Source organism: Ranitomeya imitator, chromosome 5 (assembly GCF_032444005.1).
Source record: "Ranitomeya imitator isolate aRanImi1 chromosome 5, aRanImi1.pri, whole genome shotgun sequence".
In the NCBI taxonomy this organism is placed as follows: domain Eukaryota; kingdom Metazoa; phylum Chordata; class Amphibia; order Anura; family Dendrobatidae; genus Ranitomeya; species Ranitomeya imitator.
In genome coordinates this window covers 158,664,920-158,686,546 of record NC_091286.1, presented here as the reverse complement: position 1 = coordinate 158,686,546, position 21,627 = coordinate 158,664,920, and the positions used below count along the sequence as shown (strand labels likewise).

The 21,627-nt window shown below is 41.5% G+C and overlaps 1 protein-coding gene across 19 annotated transcripts in view; it reads right to left on the bottom strand.

The window, feature by feature from the left end:
- Window positions 1–21,627, bottom strand: part of AFDN (afadin, adherens junction formation factor) — a 447,314-nt gene that overhangs the window by 197,232 nt on the left and 228,455 nt on the right. For all 19 annotated transcript variants that reach the window (XM_069769255.1, XM_069769252.1, XM_069769245.1 and 16 more), the window contains 2 exons: window positions 18,897–18,960; window positions 2,619–2,722 (listed from right to left, as the gene is read on the bottom strand). In XM_069769255.1, coding sequence (XP_069625356.1) covers window positions 2,619–2,722; window positions 18,897–18,960 — 168 coding nt within the window. The remainder of the gene's footprint in view (window positions 1–2,618; window positions 2,723–18,896; window positions 18,961–21,627) is intronic.

Sequence of the window (21,627 nt, the reverse complement as noted above, 5' to 3'; positions counted from 1 at the left end):
TGAAAAAAAATCCGTGTGTCACAACCATCCCAAATCCAGCGGGACAGTCCTGGATTTGGGTCTATGGGCTGCTGCCCCACGTGGTCATGCTTCACTGTCATCATGCCACCTGTGAAATCTCCCAGGGTAAAATGAAATGGTAAATGGGATCAGCCAAAAATTTGCCGTGGTGCGCTGCTGCTGTAGGTTTTCTATTCTGTGAAAGTTGGGTAAGTTTTATATTTCACAGGAAGATAGTCCCATGCCTTCAGTAAAAATGGTTATCCTCACCTTGAATATTTAACTGTAATGAAATGTATCAGTAAAAATATGACTAAACTCCATAAGGACCTGTTTAAAATACCATTTTTTTCTTACTGCAACACTTTCCATAATTTGGCTTTTTCAAAGCACAAGCTTTGGTTTGCATATGTTAACTTTTATAGAGATTTGGGGTAAACTGCGGTGTAGATTTCTAAAATGGGGTTATTTGTGGGAGGTTTCCGCTGTTTTGGCACCTCAGGAGCTCTGCAAAATGCAACACAGCTTTCAATCTACTCCAGCCAAACGTGTGCTCAAAAATATCAAATAGCGCTCCTTCCATATGAACCCGGTTGCTTTTGACAACATATCTTCGCATACCTTGGCATTAAAGAGGAATTGACTAACAAACTGTGGTATCAATTTTTTACTATTACCACTTATGGAAAAGAAAAATTTGAGATTAAAGCAACTTTTTTTGGGGGGAAAAAACCTTAATTATTCATTTCACAGCCAAATCCCCTGGATGAATTCCTCAAAGTGTCCAGTTTCTAAAATATGCTCACTCCTGGGGGTTTCTGCTGTTTTGGAATCTCTGGTGCTCCAAAACTTTCTTTTTTTTAGCGACTCATACCATTTTGCGTTCTGTCTTGTGAAGTACCGGGAGGATTAAACTTCCTGAAATCAGTTTTGAATAGTATGAGGTTTTTTTTGTGTGTTTTGGATCCCTTTTGGGGTTTTTCCAATATACAGGCCCCGCAAAAGTGATATGGTCCCAAATAAATTGTAAATCTGAGTACTAAAAAACCTGGAGAGCCAGCAAGTGCCAGATAATCAGATATACCACAACAAAGGAGTTAAACCCACAAAGCTGCACATCTATCATAAATTGGGGAATTAAAGGGCACCCTAATTCAAAAACATAAAAACAATTAAAAAGACTTGTTTTGAGTCTAAGACTTACATTAAGAAAGTGACCTCCACTCCACATAGGACGGTGGGTCACGAATGCGGTAGCACATGATGTTGGAGTGGAATTGTAAAAAAAGAATACGGCAACTGGTAACTACGTCAAAGCACACTCTACACTTGTATTACTGATTGCCAATAGTGGGTGGGATAGGAAGACAAAAAAAAAAAGTAGGAGATAATTTAAAAGGTATAAAAAAAAAAATGTGAACTAGCTAACATAATCCAAGTACAATGTGTCACTAAACAATCTTAAATTTGCTAGGGTACATAGAACTATTCTAATGTCACACAGCAAGCCAAATTTGAGAAATGAGGCATGGTAACTCAGTCACTGGGTGCCTAAGGCTACTTTCACACTAGCGTTGTTTACTGTACGTCATAATGCGTAGTTTTGGAGAAAAAAACGCATCCTGCAAATGTGCCCACAGGATGCGTTTTTTTCTCCATAGACTTGCATTAGCAACGTATGGCCGTGCGACGGATGCGTCGTGTTTTGGGGGACCCTCGGCACAAAAAAAGTTACATGTAACGTTTTTTTGTGCGTCGAGTCCGCCATTTTCGACCACGCATGTGCGGCCGAAACTCAGCCTCCTCCTCCCCGGAACTCTCAATGGGCAGCGGATGCGTTGTAAAACTGCATCCGCTGCCCACGTTGTGCTACATTAACACACTGTCCGTCGGTACGTCGGGCCGACTGTTTGCGATGACCTGTACCGACGGACTAGTGTGAAAGTAGCCTAAGCTGGCCTAAAAAACATGCAACACATTGTCCTCTGTAATTGTGAGACGTCCAGTTGATAATACAATCAATCTGTGCACATAAAATTTCATGTTAACGATTTGTTGTCAGCTGCTATAAACAGGCTGTTACTAGAGTTGAGCGAATTTGTTCGGGTTCCGTCTTATTCGGCAAGCTATAGCGCTTATTGAATAAGCTGCAGAGGGAACCCAGCTTCCAGGATCGTGCCGGCTGACTGGCGCTGCAGCTGCATGTGTCACAGCACATGCATGATAGACCAACAAACAGGATCTCCATGCATGTGCTGTGACTGTCACACAGCTGTGACACATGCAGCTGCAGCTTATTCGGTAAGTGCTGCAGACTGCCAAATAAGAGGGAATACGAACACATTCGCTCGCTGTTACGAGTGGCGAATAGTGTCAATTTAACGGTTTGCATGTCATTCAACAAGTAAATCTAACACAAGCCACAGTGATTGCGAATGAAAGTAATTGAGTACTTATTCTTAGTTTAATTATAAACTGAATAGCTGCGTCCATTTTTTGTTTTGGCATGTTACAAATTGGTTTTTAGTAAAAAAAAAAAAAAAAAATGTATGTAATTTTCTAAAATTATGGTCCCTTTGATGAGACTGCATTCAGTTATTTTTGCATTTGATCGTTACCTGCCATCCTGTGCTCGATATTCATGTTGCTTATCGTGTCGGACGATTGGTTTTACCATGCCACGCTCTGCAGGTATCCTATCATTATCCACTTTAGTGGTGACCTGCAATGAAACAATGATAAAAACAGATTATTTATATTTATTACGGTATGTACATGTACACAACTATTTTATTCTATTTATTTAGATTTTTAACAGGTAAATTCTGCTGAGGAAAAAGCTTGAAAAAAAAAAAAACCTCAAAAGACTATGTAATAAGCAAACCTTTGGAAAACAGACTCGCAATTAAAGATCTTTAACCACTTCAGTCAGAAGCAGTGATCTGACCAATATTCTGGTGCTTTCAGCTCGGAATACACGCTCTACTGTGGATTGATACCTTTGGAGAGTCCCTGATGTGCCTTAACGAGGGAAACTCAGCACAAGTGACCCCATTTTCTAAACTAGATGCCTCAAGGAATTAGGTACATCACAGAATTGTGTTTTGAAACTTGTCCTGAGTCCACAGATACCGCATATGTTGTCGACAACTACTTTTGAGGCACACTGAGCAAAGCAATGAAGTATATTAAAACGCACCGTGTGAACTAACAAACAATGAAATTAGTATTGAGTATACTTAAGTGCTTGATTGTATGATAAATGGTAGACCATTCGGAAACAAAAGTATTGCTATTGGAGGATGAACAGAACAATATGGTCAAATGAATAATAGTAAAGATCCAGTGGTTATAAGTAGTAAAATATAAAGTTTATTGAGACAAAAAAAGGAAGGGATAAAAAAGTGGTACTAACGACAGAGTGCAAAATACACAGGGGACCCGATATTGTTGACAAAAATGCAAGGATAATGTACAAAGCATGTGCAAAATGACACAACAGTGCAAAATAATGGTGATGCAAACTGCTGTGGTAGCAATGTAAAATATAATATACAAGTTGTACAAAAATCTGTAAACAGTGTATCCACAGTTGTGAAATATACCAGAATGTCAAAGATACGGTACATACAGGTCCTTCTCAAAAAATTAGCATATAGTGTTAAATTTCATTATTTACCATAATGTAATGATTACAATTAAACTTTCATATATTATAGATTCATTATCCACCAACTGAAATTTGTCAGGTCTTTTATTGTTTTAATACTGATGATTTTGGCATACAACTCCTGATAACCCAAAAAACCTGTCTCAATAAATTAGCATATCAAGAAAAGGTTCTCTAAACGACCTATTACCCTAATCTTCTGAATCAACTAATTAACTCTAAACACATGCAAAAGATACCTGAGGCTTTTACCCATCATGGGTAAGACTAGCGACCTGACAGATGTCAAGAAGGCCATCATTGACACCCTCAAGCAAGAGGGTAAGACCCAGAAAGAAATTTCTCAACAAATAGGCTGTTCCCAGAGTGCTGTATCAAGGCACCTCAATGGTAAGTCTGTTGGAAGGAAACAATGTGGCAGAAAACGCTGTACAACGAGAAGAGGAGACCGGACCCTGAGGAAGATTGTGGAGAAGGACCGATTCCAGACCTTGGGGAACCTGAGGAAGCAGTGGACTGAGTCTGGTGTGGAAACATCCAGAGCCACCGTGCACAGGCGTGTGCAGGAAATGGGCTACAGGTGCCGCATTCCCCAGGTAAAGCCACTTTTGAACCATAAACAGCGGCAGAGGCGCCTGACCTGGGCTACAGAGAAGCAGCACTGGACTGTTGCTAAGTGGTCCCAAGTACTTTTTTCTGATGAAAGCAAATTTTGCATGTCATTCGGAAATCAAGGTGCCAGAGTCTGGAGGAAGACTGGGGAGAAGGAAATGCCAAAATGCCTGAAGTCCAGTGTCAAGTACCCACAGTCAGTGATGGTGTGGGGTGCCATGTCAGCTGCTGGTGTTGGTCCACTGTGTTTCATCAAGGGCAGGGTCAATGCAGCTAGCTATCAGGAGATTTTGGAGCACTTCATGCTTCCATCGGCTGAAATGCTTTATGGAGATGAAGATTTCATTTTTCAGCACGACCTGGCACCTGCTCACAGTGCCAAAACCACTGGTAAATGGTTTACTGACCATGGTATTACTGTGCTCAATTGGCCTGCCAACTCTCCTGACCTGAACCCCATAGAGAATCTGTGGGATATTGTGAAGAGAAAGTTGAGAGACGCAAGACCCAACACTCTGGATGAGCTTAAGGCCGCTATTGAAGCATCCTGGGCCTCCATAACATCTCAGCAGTGTCACAGGCTGATTGCCTCCATGCCACGCCGCATTGAAGCAGTCATTTCTGCCAAAGGATTCCCGACCAAGTATTGAGTGCATAACTGAACATTATTATTTGTTGGTTTTTTTGTTTGTTATTAAAAAACACTTTTATTTGATTGGATGGGTGAAATATGCTAATTTATTGAGACAGGTTTTTTGGGTTATCAGGAGTTGTATGCCAAAATCATCAGTATTAAAACAATAAAAGACCTGACAAATTTCAGTTGGTGGATAATGAATCTATAATATATGAAAGTTTAATTGTAATCATTACATTATGGTAAATAATGAAATTTAACACTATATGCTAATTTTTTGAGAAGGACCTGTATATGGAGATGGTACTGTGTATACATCAACATAAAGTGCATGCGTGTGAATCCATAGAGGATGTCAGCGTATTGTGGGCCCGTACACTGGCTATTATAAGAGAGCAAAAATAGCCGAGAAACTGTATGGAAAAAAAATGGCACTGGGAAAAATGGTGGAGAAATGCACATACTGTATGGGTGATTTATCTGCAGTAAGAGGGTACTGACAAGTGTTTACATAGTGCCAAGATGTGAACCTAATCAATATGCAGCAACAGGATGCGGCAAGAGCGTAGAGTAACGGGCAGAAGCATGACTAAATGCATGACTTGTAATTGCTGTGATAGGCGGTTACCTGTAGAGGATTGAGTCCTTCGTTAGGACTAAAATACTTTTTTTTTGCAAAAACTAGTTTTTGCATCACAATATTTTGAGGGATTTAATTTTTCCATATTTCTGCCGACAATCACTTGAGGGCTTGTTTATTTTGGGACCAGTTGATATTTTTATTGGTTTCATTTTCAGACATTTTTGGATTGCATTCAATTCTGATTTTTGGGAGGCAGAATGAACAAAAACCTGCAATTCAGGAATTCATTTTCTAGTGTCTTTTTCCAAGTTTCATAAAATTGATCAGGCAGCTTTATTCTTCGGCTCACTAGGATTACTGAAATCTCATTTATATCTCTTTTTTTATGTTTTGGTACTTTTATATGCTAAAACTATTATAGAAAAAAATAATTTTCGCACTGCTGCATTCTGAGCTATAGCATTTTTTCCCACAGATGGAGCTGTATGACAGCTTATTTTTTGCAGTACAAGATGACATTTTCAGCTATACCATTTTTATATATAAATGTGGTCAAAATTGTTGGTATCCCTCATTTAATGACATAAAAACCCACAATGGTCACAGAAATAACTTGAATCAGACAAAAGTAATAAAGAAAAAAAAAACTATGAAAATGAACAAATGAAAGTCAGACATTGCTTTTCAACCATGCTTCCACAGAATTAAACAAACAAATAAATAAAAGTCATGAAATAGGCCTGGACAGAAATGATGGTACCCTAATGTAATATTTTGTTGCACAACCTTTTGAGGCAATCAAACGATTCCTGTAACTGTAAGGCTATGTGCACACGTTTAGGAATTTTCGCGTTTTATAACTATAAAAACGCGATAAAACCGCGAAAAACACACATACATTAAGCATCGTATTTTTAGAATGCATTCTGCATTTTTTGTGCACATGCTGCATTTTTTCCGTGGCGGAAATGCATTTCTGAAAAAAATGCAGCATGTTAAAGTGCGGAATCGCGGGGATTCCGCACACATAGCAATGCATTGATCCGCTTACTTCCCGCATGGGGCTATGCCCATCATTCGGGAAGTAAGCGTATCATGTGCGGTTGGTACCCTGGGTGGAGGAGAGGAGACTCCTCCAGACCCTGGGAACCATATAATTGTAAAAAAAACAAAAAAAACAAAAAAAAAAAATTAGAATAAAAAAATAGTGATATTCTCACCTTCCGGCGTCCCCCGCAGCTTTCCCGCTCCTCGAGATGCTCGCATTCCCAAGGATGCTTTGCGGCAATGACCTGTTATGACGTGCGGTCTCGCGAGATCGCTACGCCATCTGGGGTGATGCCGCAAAGCATTACTGGGACCGGAACATCGCGAGGGAAGGGAAAGGCTGTCGGGGATGCCGGAAGGTGAGAATATCATGATTTTTTAAAAAATTATTTTTAACATTAGATCTTTTTACTAATGATGCTGCATAAGCAGCATCAATAGTAAAAAGTTGGTCACACTTGTCAAACACTATGTTTGACAAGTGTGACCAACCTGTCAATCAGCTTTCCAAGTGATGTTACAGATCGCTTGGAAAATGCTAGCATTCTGCAAGCTAATTACGCTTGCAAAATGCTAGTGTTTAGCGGGAATATGCATGCCAATTCCGCATGCGATATACCCACGGCATGAGTTGCAGAATTGTGCACTTAGCCTAAATGAGACTTCTGCACCTCTTGACAGGTATTGGCCCACTCCTCAAGCGCAAACTGGTCCAGTTGTCTCGTGTTTGAGGGTTTCTTTTTCCAGCCGGCATGCTTCAGCTCTATCCAAAGATGCTCTATAGGATTTAGGTCAGGGCTCATAGAAGGCCACTTCAGAATAGTCCAATGTTTTCCTCTTAGGCTACTTTCACACTAGCATCGTTTGGCCTCCGTCGCAATGCGTTGTTTTGGAGAAAAAACGCATCCTGCAAAGTTGCCCGCAGGATGCGTTTTTTCTCCATAGACTTTCATTAGCGACGCATTGCGACGGATTGCCACACATCGCATCCGTCGTGCGACGGATGTGTCGTGTTTTTGCAGTCCGTCGGGACAAAAAAACATGGAAGCATAGTTTATTTTGTCCGTCGGTTCCGCTTTTACCAACCGCGCATGTGCGGCCAGAACTCCGCCCCCTCCTCCCCGGACCTTACAATGGGGCAGCAGATGCGTTGAAAAACTGCATCCGCTGCCCCGTTGTGATTTTATTTCACAGCATGTGTCGGCCCGACGCACTGCGACGGGCCCGTACCGACGCTAGTGTGAAAGTAGCCTTAGTCATTCTTGGTTTTTTTTAGCTGTGTGTTTTGAGTCATTATCCTGTTGCAAGACCCAGGACCTGCGACTGAGACCAAGCTTTTTGACACTGGGCAGCACATTTCTCTCTAGGATCCCTTGATAGTCTGGAGATTTCATTGTACCCTGCACAGATTCTAGACACCCTGTGCCAGATGCAGCAAATCAGCACCAGAACATAACAGAGCCTCCTCCATGTTTCACAGTATGGACAGTGTTCTTTTCTTGTTATGCTTCATTCTTCCGTCTGTGAACATAGAGCTGATGTGCCTTGCCAAAAAGTTCCATTTTTGTCTAATCTCTCCATAGGACATTCTCCCAGAAACTTTGTGGCGTGTCATCATGTAGTCTGGCAAATTCCAGTCTTTTTTTTATGATTTGTTTTCAACAATAGTGTCCTCCTTTGTCGTCTCCCATGAAGTCCACTTTGGCTCATACAACGACAGATGGTGCGATCTGACACTGATGTTCCTTGAGCTTGAAGTTCACCTTTAATATGTTTAGAAGTTTTTCTATGCTCTTTTGTTACCATTCGTATTATCCGTCTCTTTGATTTGTCATCAATTTTCCTACTGCGGCCATGTCCAGGGAGGTTGGCTGCAATCCCATGGATCTTAAATTTCTGAATAATATGTGCAACTGTAGTCACAGGAATATCAAGCTGCTTGGAAATGGTATTATAACTTTTACCATTAACATGCTTGTTTATAATTTCTTTCTAATTTCCTGAGACAACTCTTTCCTTCGTTTCCTCTTGTCCATGTGCAGTGTGATACAGACTATGTCACCAAACAGCACAGTGAGTATCTGTAGCCCTATACACAGGTCCACTCACTGTTTCCAAGATTGTAGACACCTGTGATGCTAGTTAGTGGACACGCCTTGATTTACCATGTCCCTTTTGTCACATTATTTTCAGGGGGACCACCATTTCTCTCCAGGCCTATTTCATGAGTTTTGTTTTTCAAAAATTCTGTGGAAGCATGGTTGAAAAGCATTGTGACTTTCATTTGATCGTTTTCATAGATCTTTTATTTATTATTACTTTTGTCAGATTCAAGTTATTTGTGACCATTGTGGGTTTTTCTGTCATTAAAAGAGGGGTACCAACAATTTTGACCACGTGTGTACATTAGTCCTTTTGATAGCGTTATTTCTCTTTTTGTTTGGCGGTATGATGAAAAAATTATAAATACTTATTTATGGGCACAATATTTTTTAATATTCGTTTGTGATTTTTTTTTTTTTAAAATAACATTTTTACAAATTTTTTTAGTACTTTTTTTATTTAGCCCCATTATCGGACTTCAACTTTCATGGCTCTGATAGAGGTTCTAAAACATTGCAATGCTTTATAACTGTCAGTGCTGCACTGACAAACCTCTTAGATCATGCTGGATTTAGTGGGTTAAACTACTGGCGGCAAAGCAGGCATCACTCCTCGCAGTGAGAGCCAATCGTCAGCTATCATGTTAGCTGAACACCCGATAGCGATCATACGCCCACAGCTCCTGTGCCCGAGCTATCGCCATGACGTATCTATACCTCCGCAATTGGGAACTCATTCCTTTCCATGATATATAGATATATCAAATGTCGTGAAGGGGTTAAATGCCCAAGGTCCCTCCACAACACAATTGCAAGATGCCTTTAAATGGTCATGGCAGCTGGCAATTTAAATAAAAAGTGGGGAAATGGTTAGGTTTGGCATTCAGTGCTGAATTAGGAGACACAACTTGTTTTGTTAATCGAGCTGGGCTAATCAAGTTGTTTTTGTTTGGTTTATTGTTCAAAGCCCCCATGGCTGCCCTAAAACGTTAAGTTTAGCATAGTTGCAATTGTGACACCTTGAAAAATCATGTTGGCACACACACAAAAATTTACCAAATGGCAAGAATGACTGAATTGTGTTTTGTTTTTTTCATCATCTATGTATATGGGGAAAAAAAAAGTTATGACTCTTGGAAGACTGTTAGGAAGAAAGAAACAAAAAATATTACCGTGTCAGAAATTGTTAATGAATACTGCAGTCTACGGTTTTTAAATCGCTTCATGATGAGCATGTTTGGCTTTTTATGACCTGTTACAAATGTAATGCATGGTCAGACATCAGCTTCACGCAGATATCCTGAAGAAAACCTAGCCTAAGGGCAATCACGTAAAGTTCACAAATATTCTTGAGTTTGCGTGCTACCAAGTCTACTTTCCAAACAATAATCAATAAGCACATCAAACGAATGGGGTCGAGAAACAACTCGTGTAACCCCCCTACTGGTATTACCCAGATGTCTCGGGTTATAAGGACAACTCCAATAAATATATAAGACCAAAGAAAGGAGTGAACGAGTCCCACAAAACATAATAAAAATATATAATGCTTTATTATTACAAAAGATCATATCCACAAAAACATACAAAATACATAAATCCAGTAAACTGCTGTCATAGCAAATATAGAAGGAAATCAAGAAGGGAACATACCGGTAAGCTGGGTAGCCTACAGGGGAACTAGTACATCCACAGGGAAATGCATGGAAATCGTGAATGAATGTAAAGTGCAAATGCCAGCATACAGTGCTTTAGCACTCCATCAGTGCTACCAACTCATTAGTCAGACAGTCATTCCCAAAAGCTTACCCATAGTGTATACGGATGGCTCCCCACGGCTCCCAGCTGGCCCTTGACGCACGTTTCGCCGCCTAGCTTTCTCAAAAGGGGGTATTAGCCATTGATTGATCCCACTGGTATAAATACCTGTGAATGACTGTCTGACTAATGAGTTGGTAGCACTGATGGAGTGCTAAAGCACTGTATGCTGGCATTTGCACTTTACATTCATTCACGATTTCCATGCATTTCCCTGTGGATGTACTAGTTCCCCTGTAGGCTACCCAGCTTATCAGTATGTTCCCTTCTTGATTTCCTTCTATATTTGCTATGACAGCAGTTTACTGGATTTATGTATTTTGTATGTTTTTGTGGATATGATCTTTTGTAATAGTAAAGCATTATATATTTTTATTATGTTTTGTGGGACTGGTTCACTCCTTTCTTTGGTCTTATATACCAAGTCTACTTTGCAGATTTTTAGTGGTGCTTAAATCAAACAACTGTGATGACCATGCCAAAATCGTGCAGTGCTTCTTATGAAACAAAGTTTTGAAGGACTTTGAATTATATTTTGGATCACTGTCCTACTCTAAGTTGCAATAAACGCCCAAACTTCAGCTTCCTCACAGAAGGCATGATTTTTTCGCCTAGGATGTCCTAAAAATTGATTAAATACACTTTTCCATTAATGTGCTGTATGTCTTCAGTGCCAGACTAAGCAAAGCAGCTCCAAAATTTCTGAGCCACCTTCATGCTTTACTGTAGGCAGAACGTTCTTTAAGGTATACATCATATTACTCCTTTTCCAGACGTATCTTGATCAGTAGGCCCAAAAAGATCCATAAAGTAGAATCCAAAAACTTCTATGGGTTATTTTTATGGTTGTGAGCATACTGAAGCAGACTTTTCTTGTACTTTTGGTTAAGTAGAGGGTGCACGTCTTAGGAGTCTAACAAGGGAGTAATGGTGTGCACTCAGGTCAAGGACAAGGAGGTGCTGGTAAAACGGACCATGTGGTCCAAATAGTCATATACCAAAAAATTACCGCACACTCAGAACTGGTAGGATGCAAAAAGTATTTCACAAGTTTATTATGTTAACAAACAAGGTTGCCACCAAAAGATACGTGCAGATAGAAACCCAACGTTTCGACCCTCCCGGGTCTTACTCATGGGTTTACTTGGTTCTCGATTAAATGTATATAGGTGGCAGAAGTAGGGCAGGAGGATAATTCCCTTAGTGCATAGTCTGTCACTTGACATGGAGCGAGGAAGCGGCATAGAAATCCTCAGTAAGTTATGAACATCCAGTGGGGTGGCCGTCACATCTGTGGAGGGCCTGTAATGTCCCGAGTTTTCTGCATAGGCGGTGCTCCCGCGCCCTGCTCAATGTGGCATGTCTAGGCATGGAGGCCTTCAGTGTTTAGTATGCACCTAAACTGTTGAAACAAAAACCTTAGTCTCTACTTCAACCAAATCTTATTGCAGGCCTGTTGCATTCGGGGTTCCTCTTTGTGCCTACATCCAGGCAGTATTGACAGTGTTCCTTTAACTTTAAACTTGCAAACTAAACATCCCACTTTCTCTAGAAATCTTCAATACCTTTGCTATCCTTCTTTAACTTTTTGGACCACACTCTTGACAATCCAAAAATATCAGTTAACTGGAGGCCACTGCCCATGAGGAAACATCTAAGATTCTTCTAGAATGCTGTTTGAAGCTGGTATCCTGGTCATACTCAAGTTTTCCAGTCCAAGTACTACATTCTTTTGCTTCTGCTCACTAGGCCCCAGGGGAAGGGGTGGGTTGCGGCAGACATCTCAGCGCAGGAGTGTTCCCTTCAACTCTTCTTTGACATGTTGGTGTCAGGTAACTGCGTCTCAGCGATTAAGTCATCGCACCAGTAAGTACGTGCGCTGGACACCAGAAGTGGAGCTGCAGGGGATCATATGAGTATGAAAACATTTTTTTTTTCTTTTTAAATTAAATGGGTATGGGGGAAAAATTATGCTGTATTCAGGATGGGGAGAGCAAATGATGCTGTATTGAGGATACGATGGGGCAAACAAATATTGATGAATTCAAGTGAGGGAGAGCAAATGATGAATTGAGGGTGGTGGGGGCAGACATCAAATGATGAATTGAGGGTGAGGGAGAGCAAATAATGAATTGAGGGGGAGGTCCTGTTACTGCGTAGGGCAACACTCTTTGCTTCATATGACTTAGTGTAGAAGTTGGGAAAAAAGTGGGGAATGTGCTCTGGAAGCAGTGTTCTAGATAAATGTCATTATTTCGCTTAGACAAGTCCTGGGTTGAAAGAGTGATGGCAGTCTGTGCTGGATGAGGAAGAAAGGTGAAGATGAAGGACTTCAACTAGAGACATCAATTGTGAGTCAGTGTGTGTCAGAAGCTACAGACAGTCGCACTGCATCTAGCTGCAGAAGGTCTCTACATTTGGTTTAGCAGACACCTTCTTAACCCTCCTGACTAATCCAGTGGCAACCTTTCTCCAGCTCTAATTGACACACCTGGACCTGGGTGTTTATAAACTCCCAGCCTGCTGCCGGGAATCACCAGTGATATTTCCATTTTCCCCTGTTGAGGCTTGGAGCCATAGCAGTCGGATATCATCCACTTTGGTGTTGCTGTAGGACGTCTGTGTAACATCTCTGAGTCTACTCAAGATAAGTGTTCCCCTTGTTCGTCTTTCTCAGCTGTCTTCAGTGGTAATGGGGATCAGCTAGTGCTCACACCGTCATTCCCTAAGCAGGGCTTATTGCCAGGGTCAGGCACGGATTGGATTTCTGCTCTGCAATAGGTGCATGAAACGCATAGGGACGTTTAGGGCACACAGGGTGACTTTAGATCGGTGTAGGGGTCTCCACTCTCCTCTTCCCTAGTGTTGGGCTCCCTTCCCCTCATCTCTACATGTTGCACTTAGTGTTTCCTCCACTGTGCATGACTCTGTTACCTGAACATTTATGCTATGCACTGTATACTATATACAGAGCTCCTGTGTATAATGTCACCAGTGACAGCTCATGTATATGTCATTGGTGATCACTGGACACTGACAATAAACAGAGCTTGTGTGCATAATGTCACTATTACCTGTACACTATACACGCTACACTATGTACAGAGCTCCTGTGTATAGTGGCACTTAAGTAATATTAATATTGAGGGTTTTTATTAAAAATCAGTATTTTATTCGGTCACTACATGATGGTAATATGTGGCATGGTCATGATATGGCAGTATTTGTTCCTTGAATGTGGTAGCAATTGGTCACTATCTGGTGGGTACATGAGATCTGGTCATGGTGCATGGTGTGACGGTATTTGTTCCTTGTATGTGACATCATTATGTTCATTACGTGGGGTAAATGTAGTCCTGCCATGGTGTGACGATATTTATCCCTTTTACATGGTATTATTTGGTCACTATGTGGTAGTACTATGTGATCTGGTCATGGGGTGGCAGTATTTGTCCCTGGTATGTAGCATTATTGATCATTTTAAAAATGTATGCAACACATTTGCTTAAAGAAAAATAAATAAAAATTTACCTTAAAAGAATATTGAGTATTTTAAGAAATGCTTAATAAGTTAGAGTAGGGCCCTGTCAAAAAAGTCTACCTTGTTCTGGTGGCATGCTTAAAAAAAATCTTTTGGTCAAAACAAAAGCTGATGGCTATTTATGTGATATGGTGTTCGATGGCAACTGTTAATGTGTGATCAGTGAGGACGTGGTGAAGAAGTGAAATTTTTCCCTAAGAGTGGCAGGTGGGATTGTCAAAAGTTCGGAATGTGGAGATGGAGCTGATGTGTAGGCTGAGTTGGGGTGGAGTTTGGGCGGAGGCCCAAGGGGGCACAAACATTTTTCTATTATGGGCCTGAAATTCATGGTGACAGCCCTGTCAACAGGTCATAAATGTCAAATGTGCTCTATGTAAGGTGGCTTTACATTTCACGATTTTCAAGCATTAACCCCTTGAGGACCGAGCCACTTTGTAGGTTAATGACTGGGCCTCATTTTTTAAATCTGACCAATGTCACTTTATGAGGTAACAACTCTGGAACGCTTCAATGGGTCCCAGTGACAGACAGTTTTCGTGACATGATATTTTTTCATGATATATTTCATGATATTAAAATTTGTTTTACATGACCTGATTTTAATTGTGAAATAATAAAAAAAAAGAAAAAAAAAAATCGGTAAATTGGCGAAAATTTTCACAATTTTAAAACTTTTAATTTTTAAGCCCTTAAAAACAAAGTTATATCACACAAAATAGTTAATAAATAACATTTAATACATGTACACCTTTTTTGGTAGGAAGTTAGAAAGGTTAAAAGTTGATCAGAAATTTCTAATTTTGCCAACAAAATCATTGTCTTTAAGGGACCATATCATATTTGAAGTGACTTTGAGGGGTCTACAGTTAGGACAGAGACAACATTTTTCTAATTTTGGTTATAGACATTACCACAATGAATTTTAAACAAAACAATTCAGATGCAGTTGAAGTTCAGACTTTCAGCTTTCATTTGAGGGTATCCACATTAAAATTGTATAAAGGGTTTAGGAGTTTCAACTCCTTAACATGTGCCACCCTGTTTTTAAAGGGACCAAAAGTAATTGGACAGATTCAATAATTTTAAATAAAATGTTCATTTTTAGTACTTGGTTGAAAACCCTTTGTTGGCAATGACTGCCTGAAGTATTGAACTCATGGACATCACAGATGCGGTGTTTCCTCGTTTTTGATGCTCTGCCAGGCCTTCACTGCGGTGGCTTTCAGTTGCTGGTTTTTTGTGGGTCTTTCTGTCTGAAATTTAGTCTTTAAAAAGTGAAATGCATGCTCAATTGGGTTGAGATCAGGTGACTGACTTGGCCATTCAAGAATATTCCACTTCTTTGCTTTAAAGGGAACCGGTCACCCCCAAAATCGATGGTGAGATAAGCTCACCATCATCAGGGTCTTATCTATAGCATTCTGTAGAATGCTCTGGCGCAGGCGTACTTTGTCTGCCCTGTTGAGGGCAGAGCAAAGTACTGCAGTGCGCAGGCGCCGGGCCTGTCAGACCTTTCCGGTGACTGCGCACTGCAGTACTTTCCTCTGCCCTCAACAGGGCAGACAAAGTATGCCTGCGGCGGAGCTGCGGCGTGAAGACCAGAAGAGGACGTCATGGAATAAAGATGGGAGGCGCCAGAGCGGACCTGAGACACCCATTTGACCAGACCACAGCGGGACCGCCCCTGGGTGAGTATAATCCAACGTCTTTTTCTCCTCTTTCAGGTAACATCGGTGGCTTATCTACAGCATTACAGAAAGGGTGTAGATAAGCCGCTGATGACGGTGGGCTTACCTCACCATCGATTTTGTGGGTGACAGGTTCCCTTTAATAAACTCCTGGTTTGCTTTAGCTTTATGTTTTGGGTCATTGTCCATCTGTAGTATGAAATGACGACCAATCAGTTTGGCTGCATTTGGCTGGATCTGAGCACACAGTAGGACTCTGAATACCTCAGAATTCATTCTGTTGCTTCTGTCCTGTGTCACTTCATAAATAAACACTAGTGACCCAGTGCCACTGGCAGCCATGCATGCCCAAACCATCACACTGCCTCCGCCATGTTTACAGATGATGTTGTATGCTTTGGATCATGAGCTGTACCACGCCTTCGCCATACTTTTCTCTTTCCATTATTCTGGTAGAGGTTTATCTTGGTTTCATCTGTTCAAAGAATGTTATTCCAGAACTGTGCTAGCTTTTTTAGATTTTTTTTTAGCAAAGTCCAGTCTAGCCTTTTTATTGCTTATGAGTGGCTTGCACCGTGCAGTGAACCCTCTGTATTTACTTTCATGCAGTCTTCTCTTTATGGTAGATTTGGATATTGATACGCCTACCTCCTGGAGAGTGTTGTTCACTTGGTTGGCTGTTGTGAAGGGGTTTCTCTTCACCATGGAGATTATTCTGCGATCATCCACCACTGTAGTCTAACGTGGGAACTCAGGTATTTTTGCATTGATGAGTTCACCAGTGCTTGCTTTCTTTCTCAGGATGTACCAAACTGTCGATTTTGCCACTCCTAATAATGTAGCAATTTCTCGGATAGTTTTTTTCTGTTTTCGCAGCTTAAAGGGAACCTGTCACCTGAATTTGGCGGGACTGGTTTTGGGTCACATGGGCGGAGTTTTCGGGTGTTTGATTCACCCTTTCCTTAGGCTAGGGTCACATTGCGTTAGTGCAACCCGTTTAGCGCTAGCGGGTTGCGCTAACGCAATGTTTTTAATGTGGCCGCGTCCCGGGGTCGCGGTAACGTCCCTGCTCTCGCAGATCCCCGATCTGCGAGAGCGGGGAACGGTCCGCGGGCGCGCCTCGGACGCTGCAAGCAGCGTCCGCGGCGTGCCAGGAAACACCGGCGCGTCGCTAACGCGTGCCGAACATGGCACGCGCTAGTGCTGCGCGTTCCCATTGCCGTGAATGGGCGCGCTAACGGACGCGTTGCACGGCGTTAATTTCGCAATGGGAACCAAGCCTAACCCGCTGGCTGCATGCTGGCTGCAATATTGGATTGAAGTTCATTCTCTGTCCTCCGTAGTACATGCCTGCGCAAGGCAAGATTACCTTGCGCAGACGTGTACTACGGAGGACAGAGAATGAACTTCAATCCAATATTTCGGCCAGCATGCAGCCAGCGGGTAAGGAAAGGGTGACTCAAACACCCGAAAACTGCGCCCATATGACCCAAAACCAGTCCCGCGAAATTCAGGTGACAGGTTCCCTTTAAGGATAGCTTGTTTTACCTGCATGGAAAGTTCCTTTGACCGTATGTTTACTTCACAGCAAAACCTTCCAAATGCAAGCACCACACCTCAAATCAACTCCAGGCCTTTTATTTGCTTGAGAATGACATAAACGAAGGGATTGCCCACACCTGTCCATTAAATAGCCTTGGAGTCAATTGTCCGATTACTTTTGGTCCCTTTAAAAACAGGGTGGCACATGTTAAGGAGCTGAAACTCCTAAACCTTCCATCCAATTTTAATGTGGATATCCTCAAATGAAAGCTGAAAGTCTGAACTTCAACTGCACCTGAATTGTTTTGTATAAAATTCATTGTGGTAATGTCAATAACCAAAATTAGAAAAATGCTGTCTGTCGAAATATATATGGACCTAACTGTGTAGGACAGAAAATACCCAAAAGTGACACTATTCTAAAAACTGAACCCCTCAAGGTGCTCAAAACCATATTAATTCAAGAAGTTTATTAACCCTTCAGGTGCTTCACATGAATTAATAGAATGTAGTAGAAAAAAGTAACTTTTTTTTCATAAAATTTTTACTTTAGCTACAATTTTTTCATTTTTACAAGGGTAAAAGGAGAACTTGAACCTCAATATTTGTTGTGCAATTTATCCTGAGTAAAATGATACCCCATAAGAGAGGAAAACTACTGTTTGGGCGGACAGCAGGGCTCCAAAGGGAAGGAATTTAAAGGGAACCTGTCACCCCTCAAAATCGAGGGTGAGGTAAGCCCACCAGCATCAGGGGCTTATCTACAGCATTCTGTAATGCTGTAGCTAAGCCCCCGATGTATCCTAAAAGATGAGAAAAAGAGGTTAAATTATACTCACCCAGGGGCGGTTCCAGTCCGGTCCAATGGGTGTTGCGGTCCGGACCGGCGCCTCCTATCTTCATCAGATGACGTCCTCTTCTGGTCTTCACGCTGCGGCTCCGATGCAGGTGTACTTTGTCTGCCCTGTTGAGGGAAGAGCAAAGTACTGCAGTGTGCGCAGGCGCCGGGCCTCTCTGTCCTTTCCCAGCGCCTGCACACTGCAGTACTCTGTAACGACCATCGGATCGGACTCCCCGCCCAGGTGAGTATAATATAACCTCTTTTTCTCATCTTTTAGATTACATTGGGGCTTATCTACAGAATTCCAGAATGCTGTAGATAACCCTGATGCCGGTGGGCTTAGCTCACCGTCGATTTTGGGGGTGACAGGTTCCCTTTAAAAGCAAAGAAATAGCTAGAATAGAGAGGACGCCATGTCAAGTTTGGAGAGCACCTGATGTGCCTAAACATTGGAAACCTACAAGTGACCCCATTTTGGAAGCTAGACTCCTAAAGGAATGCATCTAGTGGTGAGCAACTTTAACCCTTAAGTGCTTCACAGAATTTTATAAGGTAGAGCCTAATAAATCAAAATTTTCCCACAAAAATGTTCTTTTATCCCTATTTTTTTTTTAAATTTACACAAGGGTAACATGACAAACTGCATCGTAGCTTAACAAGATTTCAGCCTACCTGCAGATTAATCCAATGTTTGCATATATATAGCATTTCTGAACATGTTAAGTTTCCATTAGCAAACAACTTTTTTTTTTTTTTAACCAGCATGACTGGCAAGCAGGCCATAAACAGAGCTATACATAAGGGAAAAGTCATACCTTATTTGACTGCATGAATGATCCTTCCATTGCTCCTTCCGTTCCAAAAGTTGTTTCATGAAGTCTGAAAGTCAATACCAGAAAGGTAAAGTTACAATTCAGTGTAAATTCAATTAACATCTTTATACAATTTAAATAAAACATGTATTTTTATCATTTCAAAACCAAAATGTTGCACTTTAACAATGACATGGGATAAGATGTTATTTTCAGAGACAGACAGTGGAAAGGCATGGTGGGAATAGATGATGTCTTATCAAATGTGCTGTCAGGGGTGGATAAAGTACATCCGACAATATAAACATTGCAAACTAAACCATTTAGATATGTATATATATCTAGTTTACATTGAAGTAAAACATTTCATTATATACAGTATCTATACACACATTGTGTTAGACTGTAAGCTTGTGATAAGGGCCCTCACTCCTCTTGGTATCTGGGTGGTGTTATTCTACAATATCTTTATTGCCTGTACAAATCCCCTCTAAAATGTCAAATGCTTTGAAATATGGAGGCGCTATAGAAATATATATTTACACACCATACTGTTAAAAAGCTGTAAACCCTTCACAACCTATTATGTCTAAGTTTGCGTACACTATATTCAAAGACACATATGCATGTTTTTCTCAATATGTGACATGAAATCAGAATAAACCTTTCCCGTTATAGGTCAATTAGGATTACCACAATTAATAATATTTGCCACATGCCAAAGTAATGGAAGAGAAAGAATGATTTAAGGTATTTTTATTACTTACTGCAAAAGTCAAAAGTTTACATACATACCATTACGTACTATTGCCCTTAAACTGAATGACTTGGGTCAAACATTTGGGATAATCTTCCACAAGGTTGTCACAATAGTTGGTCGTAATTTGAACCCATTCCTCCTGACAAAACTGGTGTAACTGATCCAGGTTTGTAGGTCGCCTTGCTCGCACCTGCCTTTTCAGTCTTGCCCATATATTTTCAATAGGATTCAGATCAGGGCTTAGTGATGGCCACTCAAAAACATTGACTTTGTTATCCTTAAACCACCTTGTTACCATTTTGGCAGTATGCTTCGGGTCATTGTCCATTTGGAAGACCCATTTCCTCCCAAGCTTTAACTTCCTGGCTGATGTCTTCCAATGTTGCTTCAGTAGTGCCACAAAATCTTCCTTTCTCATGATGCCATCTATTTTGTGAAATGCACCAGTCCCTCCGGCAGCAAAACAACCCCACAACACGATGCTGCCACCCTCGTGTTTCACAGTTGGGATGGTGTTCTTAGGCTTCCAAGCTTCTCCCTTTTTCCTCCAAACGTAACGATGGTCATTATGCCCCAAAAGTTCAATTTTAGTTTCATCAGACCAAAGGACATGTATCCAAAAATTAAAGGGAACCTGTCACCTCCAAAATCGATGGTGAGGTAAGCTCACCGTCATCAGGGGCTTATCTACAGCATTCTGTAATGCTGTAGATAAGCCACCGATGTTACCTGAAAGAGGAGAAAAAGAGGTTAGATTATACTCACCCAGGGGCGGTCCTGCTCCGATGGGTGTCTCAGGTCCGGAACAGCGCATTCCATCTTAATTCCATGACGTCCTCTTCTGGTCTTCATGCCGCGGCTCCGATGTACTTTGTCTGCTCTGTTGAGGGCAGAGCAAAGTACTGCAGTGCTCAGGCGCCAGAAAGGTCAGAGGGGCCCGGCGCCTGCGCACTGCAGTACTTTGCTCTGCCCTCAACAGGGCAGACAAAGTACGCCTGCGCCTGAGCCGTGGCGTGAAGACAAGAAGAGGACGTCATGGAATGAAGATAGGAGGCGCCGGAGCGGACCCGAGACACCCATTTGACCGGACCGCAGTGGGACCACCCCCAGGTGAGTATAATCTAACCTTTTTTTCTCCTCTTTCCGGTTACATTGGGGGCTTATCTACAGCATTACAGAATGCTGTAGATAAGCCCCTGATGACTGATCTTACCTCACCATCGATTTTGGGGGTGACAGGTTCCCTTTAAGGTCTTTGTTACTGTGTGCATTTGAAAAGCAAACATTAATCTGGCTTTTTTTGTGTTTCTTTTGGAGTAATGGATTCTTCCTGGCAGAGTAGCCTTTCAGCCCATGTTGATACAATACTTGTTTCACTGTGGATATTGACACAATCTTACTAGCTTCTGCCATCATCTTCACAAGGTCTTTTGCTTTTGTCCTGGGGTTGATATGCACATGTCGGACCATGGCACATTAATCTCTGTGTCAGAATTCCGGGTTTTCCAAGTCACCGTGTGAATGATTTTGCCCTTTGTGAAGATGGAGTTTGCTGTTTTTGTCTGCCCTACTTCCTGTTCGTTTGTTTAAAACCCGACTCAGGTGTCAGCCTCCTTGCTGGAGTATTCTGCTTCCGTTTCCCCTTCAGCTCAGCTGCTTGCTCTACTGTGCTTCTACCCGTGGCTCTGGACATTCTCTGCCTATGTAATCTACACTCTCAGTTATCCTTAGTCTGTTGACTTTGGAACTTAACCCTTGGTTCACTCCTCCTGGTAAGAACTCTGTTTTTGAACTGTGTTTTGGAACTATGTTGATGGACTGTGTTTTTGCTACTTAAACCTTCATTTACTCCCCCCGGTGGGAGCTACTGGAATCTACACAAGTAAAATACTTTAATGTGAACTTGTTCTGGACTTAACCGTGTTTATGCCACAACTGACATGAACTTGAGAACTTGTTTCTGAACTTACTCGT